The sequence below is a fragment of the Mobula hypostoma genome, chromosome 3 (assembly GCF_963921235.1).
Source record: "Mobula hypostoma chromosome 3, sMobHyp1.1, whole genome shotgun sequence".
Lineage (NCBI taxonomy): Eukaryota > Metazoa > Chordata > Chondrichthyes > Myliobatiformes > Myliobatidae > Mobula > Mobula hypostoma.
In genome coordinates this window covers 49,187,216-49,200,800 of record NC_086099.1, presented here as the reverse complement: position 1 = coordinate 49,200,800, position 13,585 = coordinate 49,187,216, and the positions used below count along the sequence as shown (strand labels likewise).

Genomic DNA, 13,585 nt, shown 5'->3' with positions numbered 1-13,585 from the left:
AATAATCCAAACAATTCACATACAAAATGCTGCCCAAACCTAGCGGGTCAGGCAGTATCTATGAAGGGAAATTCTTGTTGTTTTGTGCCAAGATCCTTCATCAAGACTATTCCCGTTCAAATACATTGCCCAACCTGCTAAGTTACTCCCGATATTTGTGTGTGTTGTTCAAGAGTTCCAACAAATTATAATGCAACTGCAATTAATGAATGAGCAAAGTTCTAGACCGCAAAACTCTAAAATCTGGATAAGCACAGAAAAATCAAGGCTTTCCCATTCTCTTGTTGTCTTAAGATATATATACAGACAAGTGTGCTGCCTGTATCACACAGACAATTCCACAACTCTCATCCCTTACTAAAAAATCGTGGCAAAATCTTCACATTTAACTGGGATAATTCAATATCTTAAAGAAACAAAATAAAGAAAATAGAAAATAATATTTACCTTAAATGGCTTCCCATATATTGACTCACCACCTGCTCCACTTTGAGTAGGATCCCCTCCTTGAACAATAAAGCCGGGTACAACTCTGTGAAATATTGTGTTATCATAATAACCTAATTGGAATAAACAACAGTACATAATCAGAAAAGCATTACAAATTAGCAGTCTTCAGTAAATATTAATATTTTCTTTGTAAAATAAACCCTCTTGATCAAAAGGTCCATTAACTGGATTAAAACTAACCTTACTTAAATCCTAAAGCTTGCAAAATAAGTTACTTATTTGGTGCACTGCTGCTTCAGCTCTGGATTTGACCCCGACCTTGGAACTTGCATGTCTTCTTTGACAACAAAGTTTCTGCAGGTTCATCACCTCTTTCTAGTTTCAATAGAGAGCCTGATAGGTTAATTAGCTACTATAAAATTATTCTTTACTTCAGTTGCGTGGATTTAAAAAAAGATGGAATTAATAGGCATGCAGGGGAAAATAAGTTGTAGAGTTCAAGGAAATAAAGAAAGAGTAAATGGAACTGAGCAAATTGCAGATGAGAGTAGTATGGACATATGGACAAAATGGTTTCCTTCTGTGTCAAAGTAAGTAAATTCAAAGGTAAATTTGGATAAGCAGATATATATTTTCAGTCAGGATATGAATCCGTTATTAAAGTAAGAGAGAATATCTGTAGAAAAGATGGCCGATATACATTTATGGGTCTCCTGTGATGTCATTAAATCATCACCATCATCAGGTGCCATGCCCAGTTTGAGATTTGACTGCCATGGCCCACACACTCCTGTTTCGGGTCAAGTGGATCAGTTCATTGGTATTCATTTCCAATTCTTTGGCAGCTGCCTCCATCATCATTTGTCTTTGTCTTCCTCTTGCTTTCTTCCCTTCAATCTTTCCCATAATTACCATGCATTCTCACTCCTCTTTCCTAATCACATGTCCAACGAAGGGTCTCGGCCTGAAACGTCGACTGCGCCTCTTCCTATAGATGCTGCTTGGCCTGCTGCGTTCACCAGCAACTTTGATGTATGTTGCTTGAATTTCCAGCATCTGCAGAATTCCTGTTGTTTCCAATGAAGTTATGTTGCCTTTTCATCATCTCATACATTATTTCTCTTTTTGTGTTTGCTCTGTTCATGACATCCTCGTTAGATATTAGTTTCATCCATGATATTCTTTGCATCCTCCTGAAAAACCACATCTCTGCTGCTACAATTCGTTTCCTCATTTTACTAGATATTGTTCAACATTCTGAGCCATATAACATAACTGGATAAACGTAACATTTCAGTACTCTGAGGAGGGTTGTCATGCCTAGTTTAGTATTAGTCAGTATACTCTATATTCTCATAAAGGTGTCTTTTTCCATCCCTATTCTTCTTTTGATGTCCATGTCGCACCTGCCATCTGATGTCACCCAGCTTCCTAAGTAGCAAAAGTGCTATTAAATAGAAGTTACATTACATGGACAAAAGAACTAGGTTTTGGTTCCCTTTCCTTGGGCAGAGACCTTAGTACATTCAACTTACCTGTATTTTCATGATTTTATACACTTCCAAAAGGTCACCCCTCAGTCTCCTACACCACAAGGAATAAAATCCTAACCCGCCCAACCTTTCCCTGTAACTCAGACCTGAGTCCAGGAAACATTCTTGTAAATCTTTATTACATTCTTTACAGCTCATTAATGTCCTTTCTATTGCAGGGTAATCAAAACTGTACAATCATCATAATTTGCAGAAAAGAGACATTCATTCCCTCTACCACCATTTCATGGTTGCTGCATTTTGTACCGTCTACAAGTTTCTTCAGCAGTACTTTCCAAGTTATCGAACAGTGAAAACAAGAGATGACTGCATATTCCAACTTTTCTGTGACATCATCCTGAATTTTAAGTCACAAGGCTCCATTATCAGAAATTATGAGGGTTTTAGGAATTGATCTAATAATCTCAATATCTACATATATAGTAAATTGTATTAACTGTAAAAGTATTTCTTCAGTTAATATAATCATATAAAAACTCTTGTTTCAATGTAACAAATTGTAGGGAAACTAGAACAATTTTACAAAATAACACAGTTGTTGAGTTACCTTCCATGCAGAGTTGAATAAAGTTCCTGCACGCTTTTGGTGCCTCTTTTGACCATAATTCTATATCAATGTCACCTGCGGTAGTCTTCAAAAGGACCTGAAAATTAAAATCCCACAATGAATCACATAGTCAGAAGCATAATTGTTTAATAACATTGGTATCTGTAACAATTTTCTTAATCAAAATCAAAACTTCTGTATCACCTGGTAGATATTGTAATCATGGTCTAAAAGTAAAGAAACAAAAGGGCATCTCACAATTATATGATGCTCACTGATTCTGTAAATTAGGCAGATTTTTGGGATTCAATACGGTACCTATAACCATTGACTGAGACAGCAGGAGTAGTGCAGTCAGGCAAGGTAAATGATGTGCCCATGAAAACAAGCTGAGGGGTATAGACAGAGGAGAATGGACAATGAACTTTGAAGAGACAGTGGCAACGGGAGAAAGCCATGAAGCTATCTTGCCAGGAGAAAATAATTTTTATCTCAAGAGAGGGAAAGAAGAAAATGACAGAAAGAGAATTATAGTTAGAATCAAATTAGAGCTGTTACTATCGTTGAAAGGAAATTATTAAAACAAAAATCATTATGGTTCAGGGTTGGGGTGGACAACAGCTCTTGAAGCTTGAAGTCAAGATTAGTGGTTTAAACTAAGATGCACTCACTACCTGAGATGTTGCAATATGGAAGAAATAAGAAAGCAAAGATGGTACTGAAATAAATTAATCAATAGAAAGTTGATTGAGAAGCTGTCAGCTCAAAGATTCATAATATAGGGGACAAACTGATGCAAGTTTATGTAAGGGGGTTTCATTTTTTATGTTACTGTGTAGGCTAATTAAAATGCCTTCTTTGTTATGTTATACTTGGGAATGCTTGTTATGTTAAACGCTGAGGACGTCCTTCCCACTAGCAGTTTGTTGAATCACATTACTGATAAGAAGACATTATGAACCAATTGGAATTGTTATGTTTTTAGATAGATAGATAGATAGATAGATATATAGATATACTTTATTAATCCCGAGGGAAATTTGGTTTCGTTACAGCCGCACCAACCAAGAATAGAGTGTAAATATAGCAATACCGCAATAGCAATAATTTTGGTGTATTTGAAGATACTGTATGCGCGGGGTTTTGGGGCAGAAGGCGGGAGAGAAAGGCAGAGGATGGACCAGGTGCTGTGAGTCCGCTAACTGGGTCGGACCCCGAGGAGGGCGTTCGGCGAGGAGAGGAGACGGAGACGGACACGTGTGGAGCGTCTGGTTGACCACCATTGTTGTTCCCAGGCAGCCGGTATAGGTGGTCCAAAGAGTCACAGGGTGAAGAAGAAGGGTCCCAAGCTCCAACTGTTTTGTGCACGAAGAGATTGAACTTTGATAAGTGTGACGCCTTTTATTTTCCTTTTATAATTTATTCTCTATTAATTATATAGTTCCAGTAATATCTATAAACTGTAAATCATTTAATCGTATCTGGTGCATTGTCTGTTATTTGGGCGGGGTGGGGTACATCACACAGCATCCACACAAACTTATTACCCAGTTTGGCGGGGCCGAGGGCTGTTTCCCTCGATGACAGTGAGCCGAGCGACCCTGAGGGTGGCCAGGGGGGCTACATTGTGTGGTCTTTGTCCAGGATTGGGTCAACTGGTATGCTGTGTGGGTGCCCTGTTTAAATCTGTAACGTGTGTCTCTGTGGGTTATTTGCTGGTTATTGCTGTATGCGTGGTGGGTGAGATCTTTGTTCGAGTTCAGGCTGGCATTGACGAGTTGGAGGTGGCACTCGGGGCTGTCCATGCTGTTGGGAGAGAGAGGAAAGAGTGGTCTGATTTGGAGGTAATGTGTGCGAATAAATGTTCTAGCTCTGGCAGGCTCCGCCTGGCGCTTGGGATAGTGTCCACCCCAAGAGGGGTGGAGGCGTGCGTGACGTGGGCGAAGCGGATCTCTCAGTTGTTAGATGAGTGGCAGTGCTCGGTTGAGGGAGAGCGACAGGGATTGGTTGAAAGTTTAAGTAGGCGGGCTGGTGACGGTGTTAGAGCTGTCCGGTTCACTTACACCGTAGTGACAGCTGTCAGTTATTTGAAAGAGGGGGGAAAGTTTTCAGTGTGTCTTCTCTGGCTAGGAGGGCGGCTAAATTGCTTGCAGTGCCAGGGGGATCATTTCAGGGGATCAGCCCCTCCCCCAGTTGTTCAGCTGATCAGAGAGGTGTCGGGAAACTTAGTGGAGGCCCAGTGGGGGAATGGCTTGGGGTCTCTGGGAAAGCACGTTCCCAGCAATGTACCAATGAACTTCCGAAAGGAAAAGACCCTATTCCTGAAGGCTTAGAGGGACCACACCCCAGGGTGTCGTTACGGATAGAGGTGAGCAATGCTAAAGCTATCCTCAACCCCGGGGCGCAAGTCAAGTTGTTGTACAGTTCATTTTACAACCGGTGTCTGAAGCATTTACCCTTGACAACTGCAAGGGCACCGGAGGTTTTGGGTACCAGTGCCAGTAATTATCCAGAAGATGATGATTGGTTAATGACCCTGGTGTTCATGGGGGCATTGACTGGGCACCCAGCGTGTCGAGTTGCTTCTGAGGACGTGTGTAGCAGCCTTGAGCTGGTACCGAATTTAAACAAGACCCAGCTGTGGTACGGCCTGGGGGAAGTAGCTGAGGGTAATACCCTCTTAGTAGATGCTCCGAACTACCACGAGGGAGGGGAGTTGACCGCTGAAGACACCTCAGTGAGAGAGAGGTCGCGGCAACTGGACCCTGGCGCCGTGGAAGATGAAGGCAGCCTGTGTGTGGATTATGCGACGTGGTTTAATGTGCTGGATCTGAGGAGTGCATGTTGCCAGAACCCGAGGAGTGTGGTTGTTGAGCCGAAGACAGCTGTTATTAGTTCCCTAGGATTCTTCTGATCCGTAAAGATGCCCAAGGGCATATCCGGAGCTCCTGCATCTTTCCCGCGGGACATGAGGAAGACCATGGGGGAAGTGAAGGTGTATGGTGTTTTGGCGTATGTAGATGACCGCCTAGAGCTTGGATTGGCCTGGGGGGACTATGAGGCGAGGTGAGTGGCTGAGCCCGGGCGACAGAAGCGAAGTGTCAAACACGGAGGAGTTTTTGGCCGGAGGAGTTTGGTGCAATGTGAGAAAAATGACCCGACATACCAGTTGAACTTCCTGGTGTTGGAACAGACGTTGGTGGACCTGGGGATGGAAACCCAGGTCGTCAATCTGAATGAGACACAGGGGAGAGAGGGGATTTGCACTGCTGAACTGAGTGCTCAGAAATGCCGGCCGGAGACTGAGTGCCGCACTTGTGGGACGACCATTGCAGACTTGGAATTCACGCTCGTCAACGTGGAGAAGGAGCTACAGAATTCCAAGCCGACACTGTGGTCATGTACTGATGAATTAATCCAGCGAGAAGAAACAATGACCCACCTTCGAAGGGAGCAGCAGAAGCTCAAGACGTCGATCCAGAAAAGATTGGAAGACTTACCAGTTGGGGAAGATCAAGGAAGTGTTCTGACTAAGGCCAACAGAAAACCGAGAGCCCAGGGAGGGGACTTTGACTACACTCCCCAGGAGGTGAAGAAATGGAGGACAGATCTCGGAAAAGGGAGGCAGACACTTGAAAGGAGCCTGAAAGTTGACCTGGAAGACGTCATCAAGAAGAAAAAACTGGAGGCTGAACATACTTTAACTGCTGCTTTTCAGGTCAGGGTGGAAGAAGCTGGTGGGGTAACTGCGTCCCAGATTGAGATGGCCAAGAACCCTGAGTCAGAGCTGCTGAGACTGTGGCGGGAGTTGAAGGAGTCCCCAAAGCTGACGTCTCGACTGCAGGAGGCTGAAAGGGTAGCCCCGGCTAAATGTTTCAGGTTGGAGGAAACTTAAACAGCAGCTACCGATCGAGAATACAGATTCGAAGGATGATGTGCTGCACATGTGGTACCTGCTGCCTTTCGCTAACTTCCCCGTGATTGAGGAAGAGACCTTTGGCCCTTCTCCCACTGAGTCAGGTGTAGTGGGGAGGGCTGGCTGTGGGCAGTCTGAGTTACAACAGGACCAGGAAGGAAAATAAGCGGGGCCCCGGACACGGGACAGGGGGCTCCGAGCTGTAATGGTGGCCTGAGTGAGAGAGGAGCTGGCAAGCAGGCCCGAGGTATCCCTAGTAGTGTCTGAGCCTTTTGGGTTTAGGTGAGGGGGTACGGAGGTCTCGGAGGGTTAAGAAGCTCCCAGATAGGTTGGCCTATGTAGCGCCCGTAGGATGGGCCTAAGGTCCACTGTTTGGGGAGCACTGTCACTGTGTGTATCTGTGTATGTGTTTGTTGTGTGTCTGCAGGACTGGTTGGCGAGTTATTTATAAGTCATTAGGACATGACTTTATTTGATGGGGGGAGAGTGTAAGGCGGTTTCATTTTTAATGTTACTGTGTAGGCTAACTAAAGTGGCTTCTTTGTTATGTTATACTTGGGAATGCTTTTTTGTTATGTTAAACGCTGAGGAAGTCCTTCCTGATAGCAGTTTGTTGAATCACGTTACTGATATGATGTTATGAACCAATTGGGATAGTTGTTATGTTTTTGGTGTATTTGAAGATACTGTATGCATGGGGTTTTGGGGCAGAAGGTGGAAGAGAAAGACAGAGGATGGACCAGGTGCTGTGAGTCCGCTAACGGGGTTGGACCCCGAGGAGGGCGTTCAGCGAGGAGAGGAGACGGAGACAGACTCGTGTGGAGCGTCTGGTCGACCACCGTTGTTGGTACCAGGCGGCTGGTATAGTTGGTCCAAAGGGTCACAGGGTGAAGAAGAAGGGTCCCGAGCTCCAACTGTTTTGTGCACGAAGAGACTGAACTTTGATACGTGTGGCGCCTTTTATTTTCCTTTGATAATTTATTCTCTATTAATTATATAGTTCCAGTAATATCTATAAACTGTAAATCATTTAAACGTATCTGGTGTATTGTCTGTTATTTGGGCGGGGTGGGGTACATCACACAGCATCCACACAAACTAATTACCCAGTTTGGCGGGGCCGAGGGCTGTTTCCCTAGACGACAGCGAGCCGAGTGACCCTGAAGGTGGCCAGGGGGGCTACATTTATATAAAAAAACAAATACAGCAATAGTTGTCAAAGTGACTATTACCTGATTTAATTCCAGACATCCTATTTTGAATTGTACACAATGCACAAAATAGTTCACATCAATTCAGGATTCTCTCTCCCATGCAACTTGAGTCTCTCTGTATTCTTACCATTTCTCCAACCAAACCCTCTATCACATTCCTCTGCATTTTACACCCTTTTGCCTCATCATTAAGGAGTGAAAGTACAATCCAGAGCAAGAGACAGCTCTGGATGCCACATCAGTATAGTACTGCAAACTGTTACACATTCAAATTTAGAAAATTTCCGCAAGTTATTAAAATATTTCCTTCTTTAGTTTGTGACGACAAACCAAGTTATCAGAAGATTGATGCTGATGAGAGGGATAAGTGAGACAATGGAGAAACGTTCAAAATGCTAATAAGAGAGGAGAGAGATTAACGAGAAAGAAACACATTTCAGAATATTGACAGACCAGTTGCTTTGAACCTGAACTGTTTGAAGTTTGATGGACAGGTGTTACCCCAGCAGGGGGATAAAAAGAACAGCTTCACTAAGGCATAACACACACCACGAGCTCACGAGATAACGAGACCCTGGAAGAGCGGTGTGCCCCCACAAGTTGGTAGGAGTTGGAGGTCTGATTTGAGGGAACCGACCATAGACTGACAGGGTGAAAAGGGACGATCGGCAGGAACTTGGTGTGTGTGTCCGCCCTTGCCTGGGTGCCGGGTTCACCGCGGAAGAACGGTCGTATCCGGAACGGAGGGGTCACAGTCGGTGACCACAGAAGACATAAAAGGGTTCGCCCGAAAGCTAACTGCGAAGAACATCAAAGGTTTGTTTGAATCAAAATTTGTATTCTCTCTCTCTCTCTCCAACAGCACAACAGCGATTACTGCGAACTGTACTAAGCTGAACTGAACTCTGCATCATTTGAGACTGATCATTTTACCCCTAGACTGCGATAGAGCTTGGTTGATTCCTATTACCCTAGTTCTGTGTACATGTGTGTTTTATCATTGCTAACCTGTTGCATTTATATCCTTACGATTAGAGTACTGTGTTGCTTATTTCTTTAATAAAACTTTATTAGTTTCTGTTAACCAGACTCCAACTAAGTGGTCCACTTCTGCTGGTTTGGCAACCCAGTTACGGGGTACGTAACAAGTTGAACACCAAGAAAATGTGTCAGCATTTTGGAGAGCAGCAGAATTTTACCAGCTGTTCTCAACCAATGCCAAGGATCAAACATGATCTTAATAGTAGAGCGGTCCTACATTTATTTGGCTCTTATGATCTTTTATATCTCGATCCATTAGCAAATGTACCAGTGCAATTTTGCTCACAGGACAAAATAAAGCAAGTCAGCATGTTGTAAAGACACAAAAAAACTGCAAAGGATGTATAGAATTAAATTAAATTAAATGGGTGGGCTTGAAGTTAGTGGAGTATATTGTGGGAAAAAGTTATGCACTTCAGAAAGAAAAATGGAAAGGCAAATTATTTAAACAGAATGAGATTACAAAATGTTATGGAAGACATAGAACATGAAACACGTAGCTGCATCCACATCTTTTTTAGTCAGCATGCAGGTACAATGTCAATGCAAAACAGAATGTTAACTTTAATTGCAATTGATATGTTGTATAAAAGAATGGAAACTGATGCAACTTCAAAGGGTATCACAAATTAGAGTACTTTGCATTTTGGTCTCCATGTTTAAAGAATGATGAGGCTGTATGGGGGAGGGGTTTGCTGAGGTAATGTTTCTCCTACAGAAAATGTCTAGAAGTAGGGGACATAGTTAATCGTGGAAGTCACCCTTTCCAAATGGAGACAAGCAGGTAGAGAACATAAAACAGAAATCTACAGCCCACAATGTTGTGCTGACCATTTAACCTGCCCTAGAAACTGCATAGGATTACCCTACCACATAGGTCTCTATTTTTCTAACCTCCATGTAGCTATCTAAGAGTCTCTTAAAAGACCGTATTGTATACGCCTCCGCCACCATCACCAGCAGTGCATTCCACGTGCCCCTGACATCCCTTCTGTACCTACTTCCAAACACCTTAAAACCGTGCCCCCTCGTGTTAGCCATTTCAGCCCTGGGAAAAAAGCCTCCAGCTATCCACACGATTAATGCCTCTCATCACCTTATGCACCTCTATCAGGTCACCTCTCATCCTCCGTCACCCCAAGGAGAAAAGGACAAATATTTCTTCTCAGTATTGTAAATCCTTGGAATTTTCTACCTCAGAGAATCGAGGAGGTTATATAGGTGAAGAATGACATTTAAATTTTAAAAAAATTCAAGAGAAGTCAGGAGAAAGTGTAGAAGAGATATTAAGGCCAAGATTGGGTCAGGCATGATTTTACTAAATGGTGGAGCACATTCAAGATTCCAATGATCGGCTCCTTCTCCTTCTCTTAACATTTCCACTGCAGCAAAATCACACATCAGAACAAATGGCAAGTTATCAGGAAAATTGTTCCTTTGCTTTTGTGGACTGGAAGAAAGCACCTTTTAACAGCTCATCCATGGCAATGAAACAAGCCTTTCTGCCCATTCTCTCTGGGTTACTTACCCATCTGTAATCTATCTATCTATACCCATTACAACATTCACCCCATAGCCATGATACTTCAGGTGCTTATCTAAATACATCTTAAATGTTGTGTGCGTGCCTGCCTCACATTCTTTATAGGCAATGTGTTCCGAATTTCAACCACCCTTTGCATGGGAAATATCTTCCTTAGACCTTCTCTGAAACTTGTATACCCTACCTCCAACCTACGGTAGCAAACAATCTGCTGGAGGTACTCAGCGAATCAGGCATCATCTGAAGGGGAGGGGATACGAACTGTCAACGATTCGGGTCTTGATGCAGGGTTTTGACCCAATTCAACAATTTGTTTTGTCCAATACATTATGCTCAACCCGCTGAGTTCCTCCAGGAGATCGTGTGTCTCCTTCAGCCAGTGCCTTTCAGTTGACGTTAATTGGTCATGACAATTTCCTATCCTTCCTATATAACCTTCATAAATTTGTATACATCAATCTGCTCTCCCCGTGTCTCAGCCTTCGTCACTCCAAGTCTTGGATATTTAAGGCTCTCCTTACAAATGTAGCATCGTAACCCAGCTAACTCTTAGCAAATCTCTTGCGCAGCCCCTTCCAGGAGACGGCCTTGAATTTCGTTTGCATCACCTCAGTGTGAGCGCAGTAACAGGAGCGCGGAACTGGAGTACTCCGGATGGCGGACGTTACTTTACCTTGCCACTGCTGGGCGGTTCTTGGATGTAGATGTTACTCATGGCAGCAGTTTGGCGGGGATTTCTATCTAAATCTCCAGAACCCGCGCCCTGCGGCCTCGCACCTCCGACCCGTCAGTAGCACTTGCAGTCCCGGCACACGCTTTGCGCCGTGTTTGCAGCTTGCCAAGTGCGTTCGAAAGAAAGCGGGCGATCTGGATTCAGCCGCTCCAGCCCACGAACACAATGAAATATCAGCTTGCAATAAACCCCAATAACCTTCAAAAGCCAAGCCACTATTCCCTTAGTACGGTTACACGTTTCCACTTAAAACAAGCGACAGCTAACGCCGCACAGCAAAGTAACCAACACTTCAGCAGATGGTAGTACGCGGCGAAAACTGTCCTGAAAGCAAATGACTTCCAAGACTGATTATTGAGAAAAAATATTATTTGTCGAAGAAAGGTAACTTCCTTTTATCATATTTTAGATTCTGAAGATAATGGTAATTTTTCACTTTTACTGGTATTCTTGTGACACTTGCTCTTTGTTACTGTATCTCTATTCCAATTTAGAGCGGAAGTCTGGCTGGCGGGTAGGTTTCAAAGGTGTACCAGGAAGTGGAAGTTGATCTTGCAAACGAGGTTGCGAGTGGAGGTTTGCGATGGCTTTTTCAGGTGAATATAAGGATAAAACGTAATTCCTTGTGTTTTCTTTAGGGTACTCTGAGGTTTCTCAAACACTGATAATTTTAAAGGAGGGAAATGTGATTCAAATTGGATCTGTTTACAGAAGAAGCAGATCACTGGATGGCGTGGTAAAGTTAGCGACGTTCATAGAAGAGTTCTGACATCCTTTCCCTTCTTGACAATCGATTCACCTATCCACGCCCAAATAATGGATGTTGACATTCAGAGCGATGTGATCCTTTAGAAACAGTAGGTCGATGCGAATTTTGAACGCACTGTATTTAACTGTTATTTCGAGGGTTTGGGATTGGCTAAAATATTTGGTTATTAGTGGGCAAAACAAGACCATTGTTGTGAAGTTGTATCTCCTTACGGAACGATGATATGTCTGTTTTGAATAAGCTACTCTTCCTAGAGTTCACCAGATCAATTTCTAGCATTAAGAAATTCTACAAAAAATGGTTCTATATCGAAATGTATTACTTTTTAATGTGTTTCAAGTCATGAGCACCAATCGACTGAGTAGGGTTTGTTTTGCTGCCTAGTTTAGAGGTAATTGTCTCAGGATAAGAGATGAGAGAGAGATTATGAGAAATGAAATTGAAGGATGTGGATCTGGAATTCTGTACACCTAAAGAACTCTGTTCAACTGAGTGTAGCAACTCCAAAGTTGGCGGCTAATGAGTCACTCAAAGGAATTGAGGATGTTAGCACACAGCTGGACTTAGTGTAGGCTTAGACATGATCTAAATAGTAGAATGGTCTCATTAATTCAGATTCTCTGCTTTTGCTTTTTTTAAATACGAATGATTAGTGAGAAGAAATTTCCAATAATGCTGAAGCATTTTTGTTTTAGAAATTATTTGGTTTTCTTTCAATTACTTGTGGTTATATGGATCTCAACTGAGAAGGCCAGCATCTTATTGCCTTTCTGTAACTGACCTGCAGATGGTGATGATAAGATGTTTGGGGAAGAGTTCCAAGATTTAATGTCAGTGGCAGTTGTATTTGCAAAGTCAAGGGTGAGCACCAGATGCATGGAGCCTAGAGACGTTTGTATTCTCATACATCTGGTGCTCTTGCTCTTTGATGGGAGACATTATCAGTGCAAGTTAATAGCATACTGTGCATCTGGACTAGCTCAATGGTGTTGAGTGAGGTGCCAATCAAATAAACTGTTTTGTATCCAATAGTTTTGTGTTACTAAAGTTCTCTTGGAGCTGCACACATCCAAACAAATGGACAATGTTTTGTCACGTTCCTATTGTGTTCTCAAGATGGTGAAAAAGTATTGGAGAATTGGGAGGTGAGTCATTAACCCCTCTCCTGTACTTACTCCCACAATAATTATTTGTCTGGTTCAATTGTCTGGTCTTTTAAGAGACTCCTGGATAGGTATATGGAGCTTAGAGAAATAGAGGGCTATGGGTAACCCTAGGTAATTTCTAAAGTAAGTACATGTTCTGCATAGCATTGTGGGCCAAAGGGCCTGTATTGTGCTGTAGGTTTTCTATGTTTCTAATTAAATTACTGGTCAGAGGTGACTTGGCGAATGCTAATACTGTTAAATATCAAGAGTAGGTAGACTCTTGATGGAAGTGGATATTATCCTCTTGTGTGGCTTGAATATTGTCTATATCAAGGTGGACTGCTGCATTCTTGCAAAATGTGCAAATGACATTATATGATTGCGCAGAGCAGATCTTGTAGATAATGGAGAATACAAAAAATGAGTAGTTTTCCAAGATCATAAGTGAGGTCAAAGCATAAGACAGAATGTTTAGTAAACCAGTCACAGAACAGAAAACAGATCAGAGAGTAATCATAGTTACTCTTAACTGACAGGGTTTTGAACTACTGTTTCTAATTTGCATAAATGATTTAACATAGAAAACCTACAGCACAATACAGGCCCTTCGGCCCACAAAGTTGTGCTGAACATGTCCCTACCTTAGAAATTACTAGGGTTACCCATAGCCC

At 42.7% G+C, this 13,585-nt stretch overlaps 2 protein-coding genes across 2 annotated transcripts in view; one reads left to right on the top strand and one right to left on the bottom strand.

Annotated features, from left to right (window-relative positions):
- The window catches only part of cwc27 (CWC27 spliceosome associated cyclophilin), a 168,753-nt gene extending 157,428 nt beyond the window's left edge, over positions 1-11,325 (bottom strand). Inside the window, exons 1-3 of the mRNA XM_063043006.1 lie at positions 10,938-11,325; positions 2,551-2,647; positions 448-560 (exon numbers count right to left, since the gene is read on the bottom strand). Of these exons, the coding sequence (XP_062899076.1) occupies positions 448-560; positions 2,551-2,647; positions 10,938-10,979 (252 nt within the window). The 5' untranslated portion in view covers positions 10,980-11,325. The remainder of the gene's footprint in view (positions 1-447; positions 561-2,550; positions 2,648-10,937) is intronic.
- Positions 11,326-11,532: 207 nt separating this feature from the next.
- The window catches only part of srek1ip1 (SREK1-interacting protein 1), a 30,124-nt gene continuing 28,071 nt past the window's right edge, over positions 11,533-13,585 (top strand). The window contains exon 1 of the mRNA XM_063042111.1: positions 11,533-11,593. Within this exon, the coding sequence (XP_062898181.1) occupies positions 11,581-11,593 (13 nt within the window). The 5' untranslated portion in view covers positions 11,533-11,580. The remainder of the gene's footprint in view (positions 11,594-13,585) is intronic.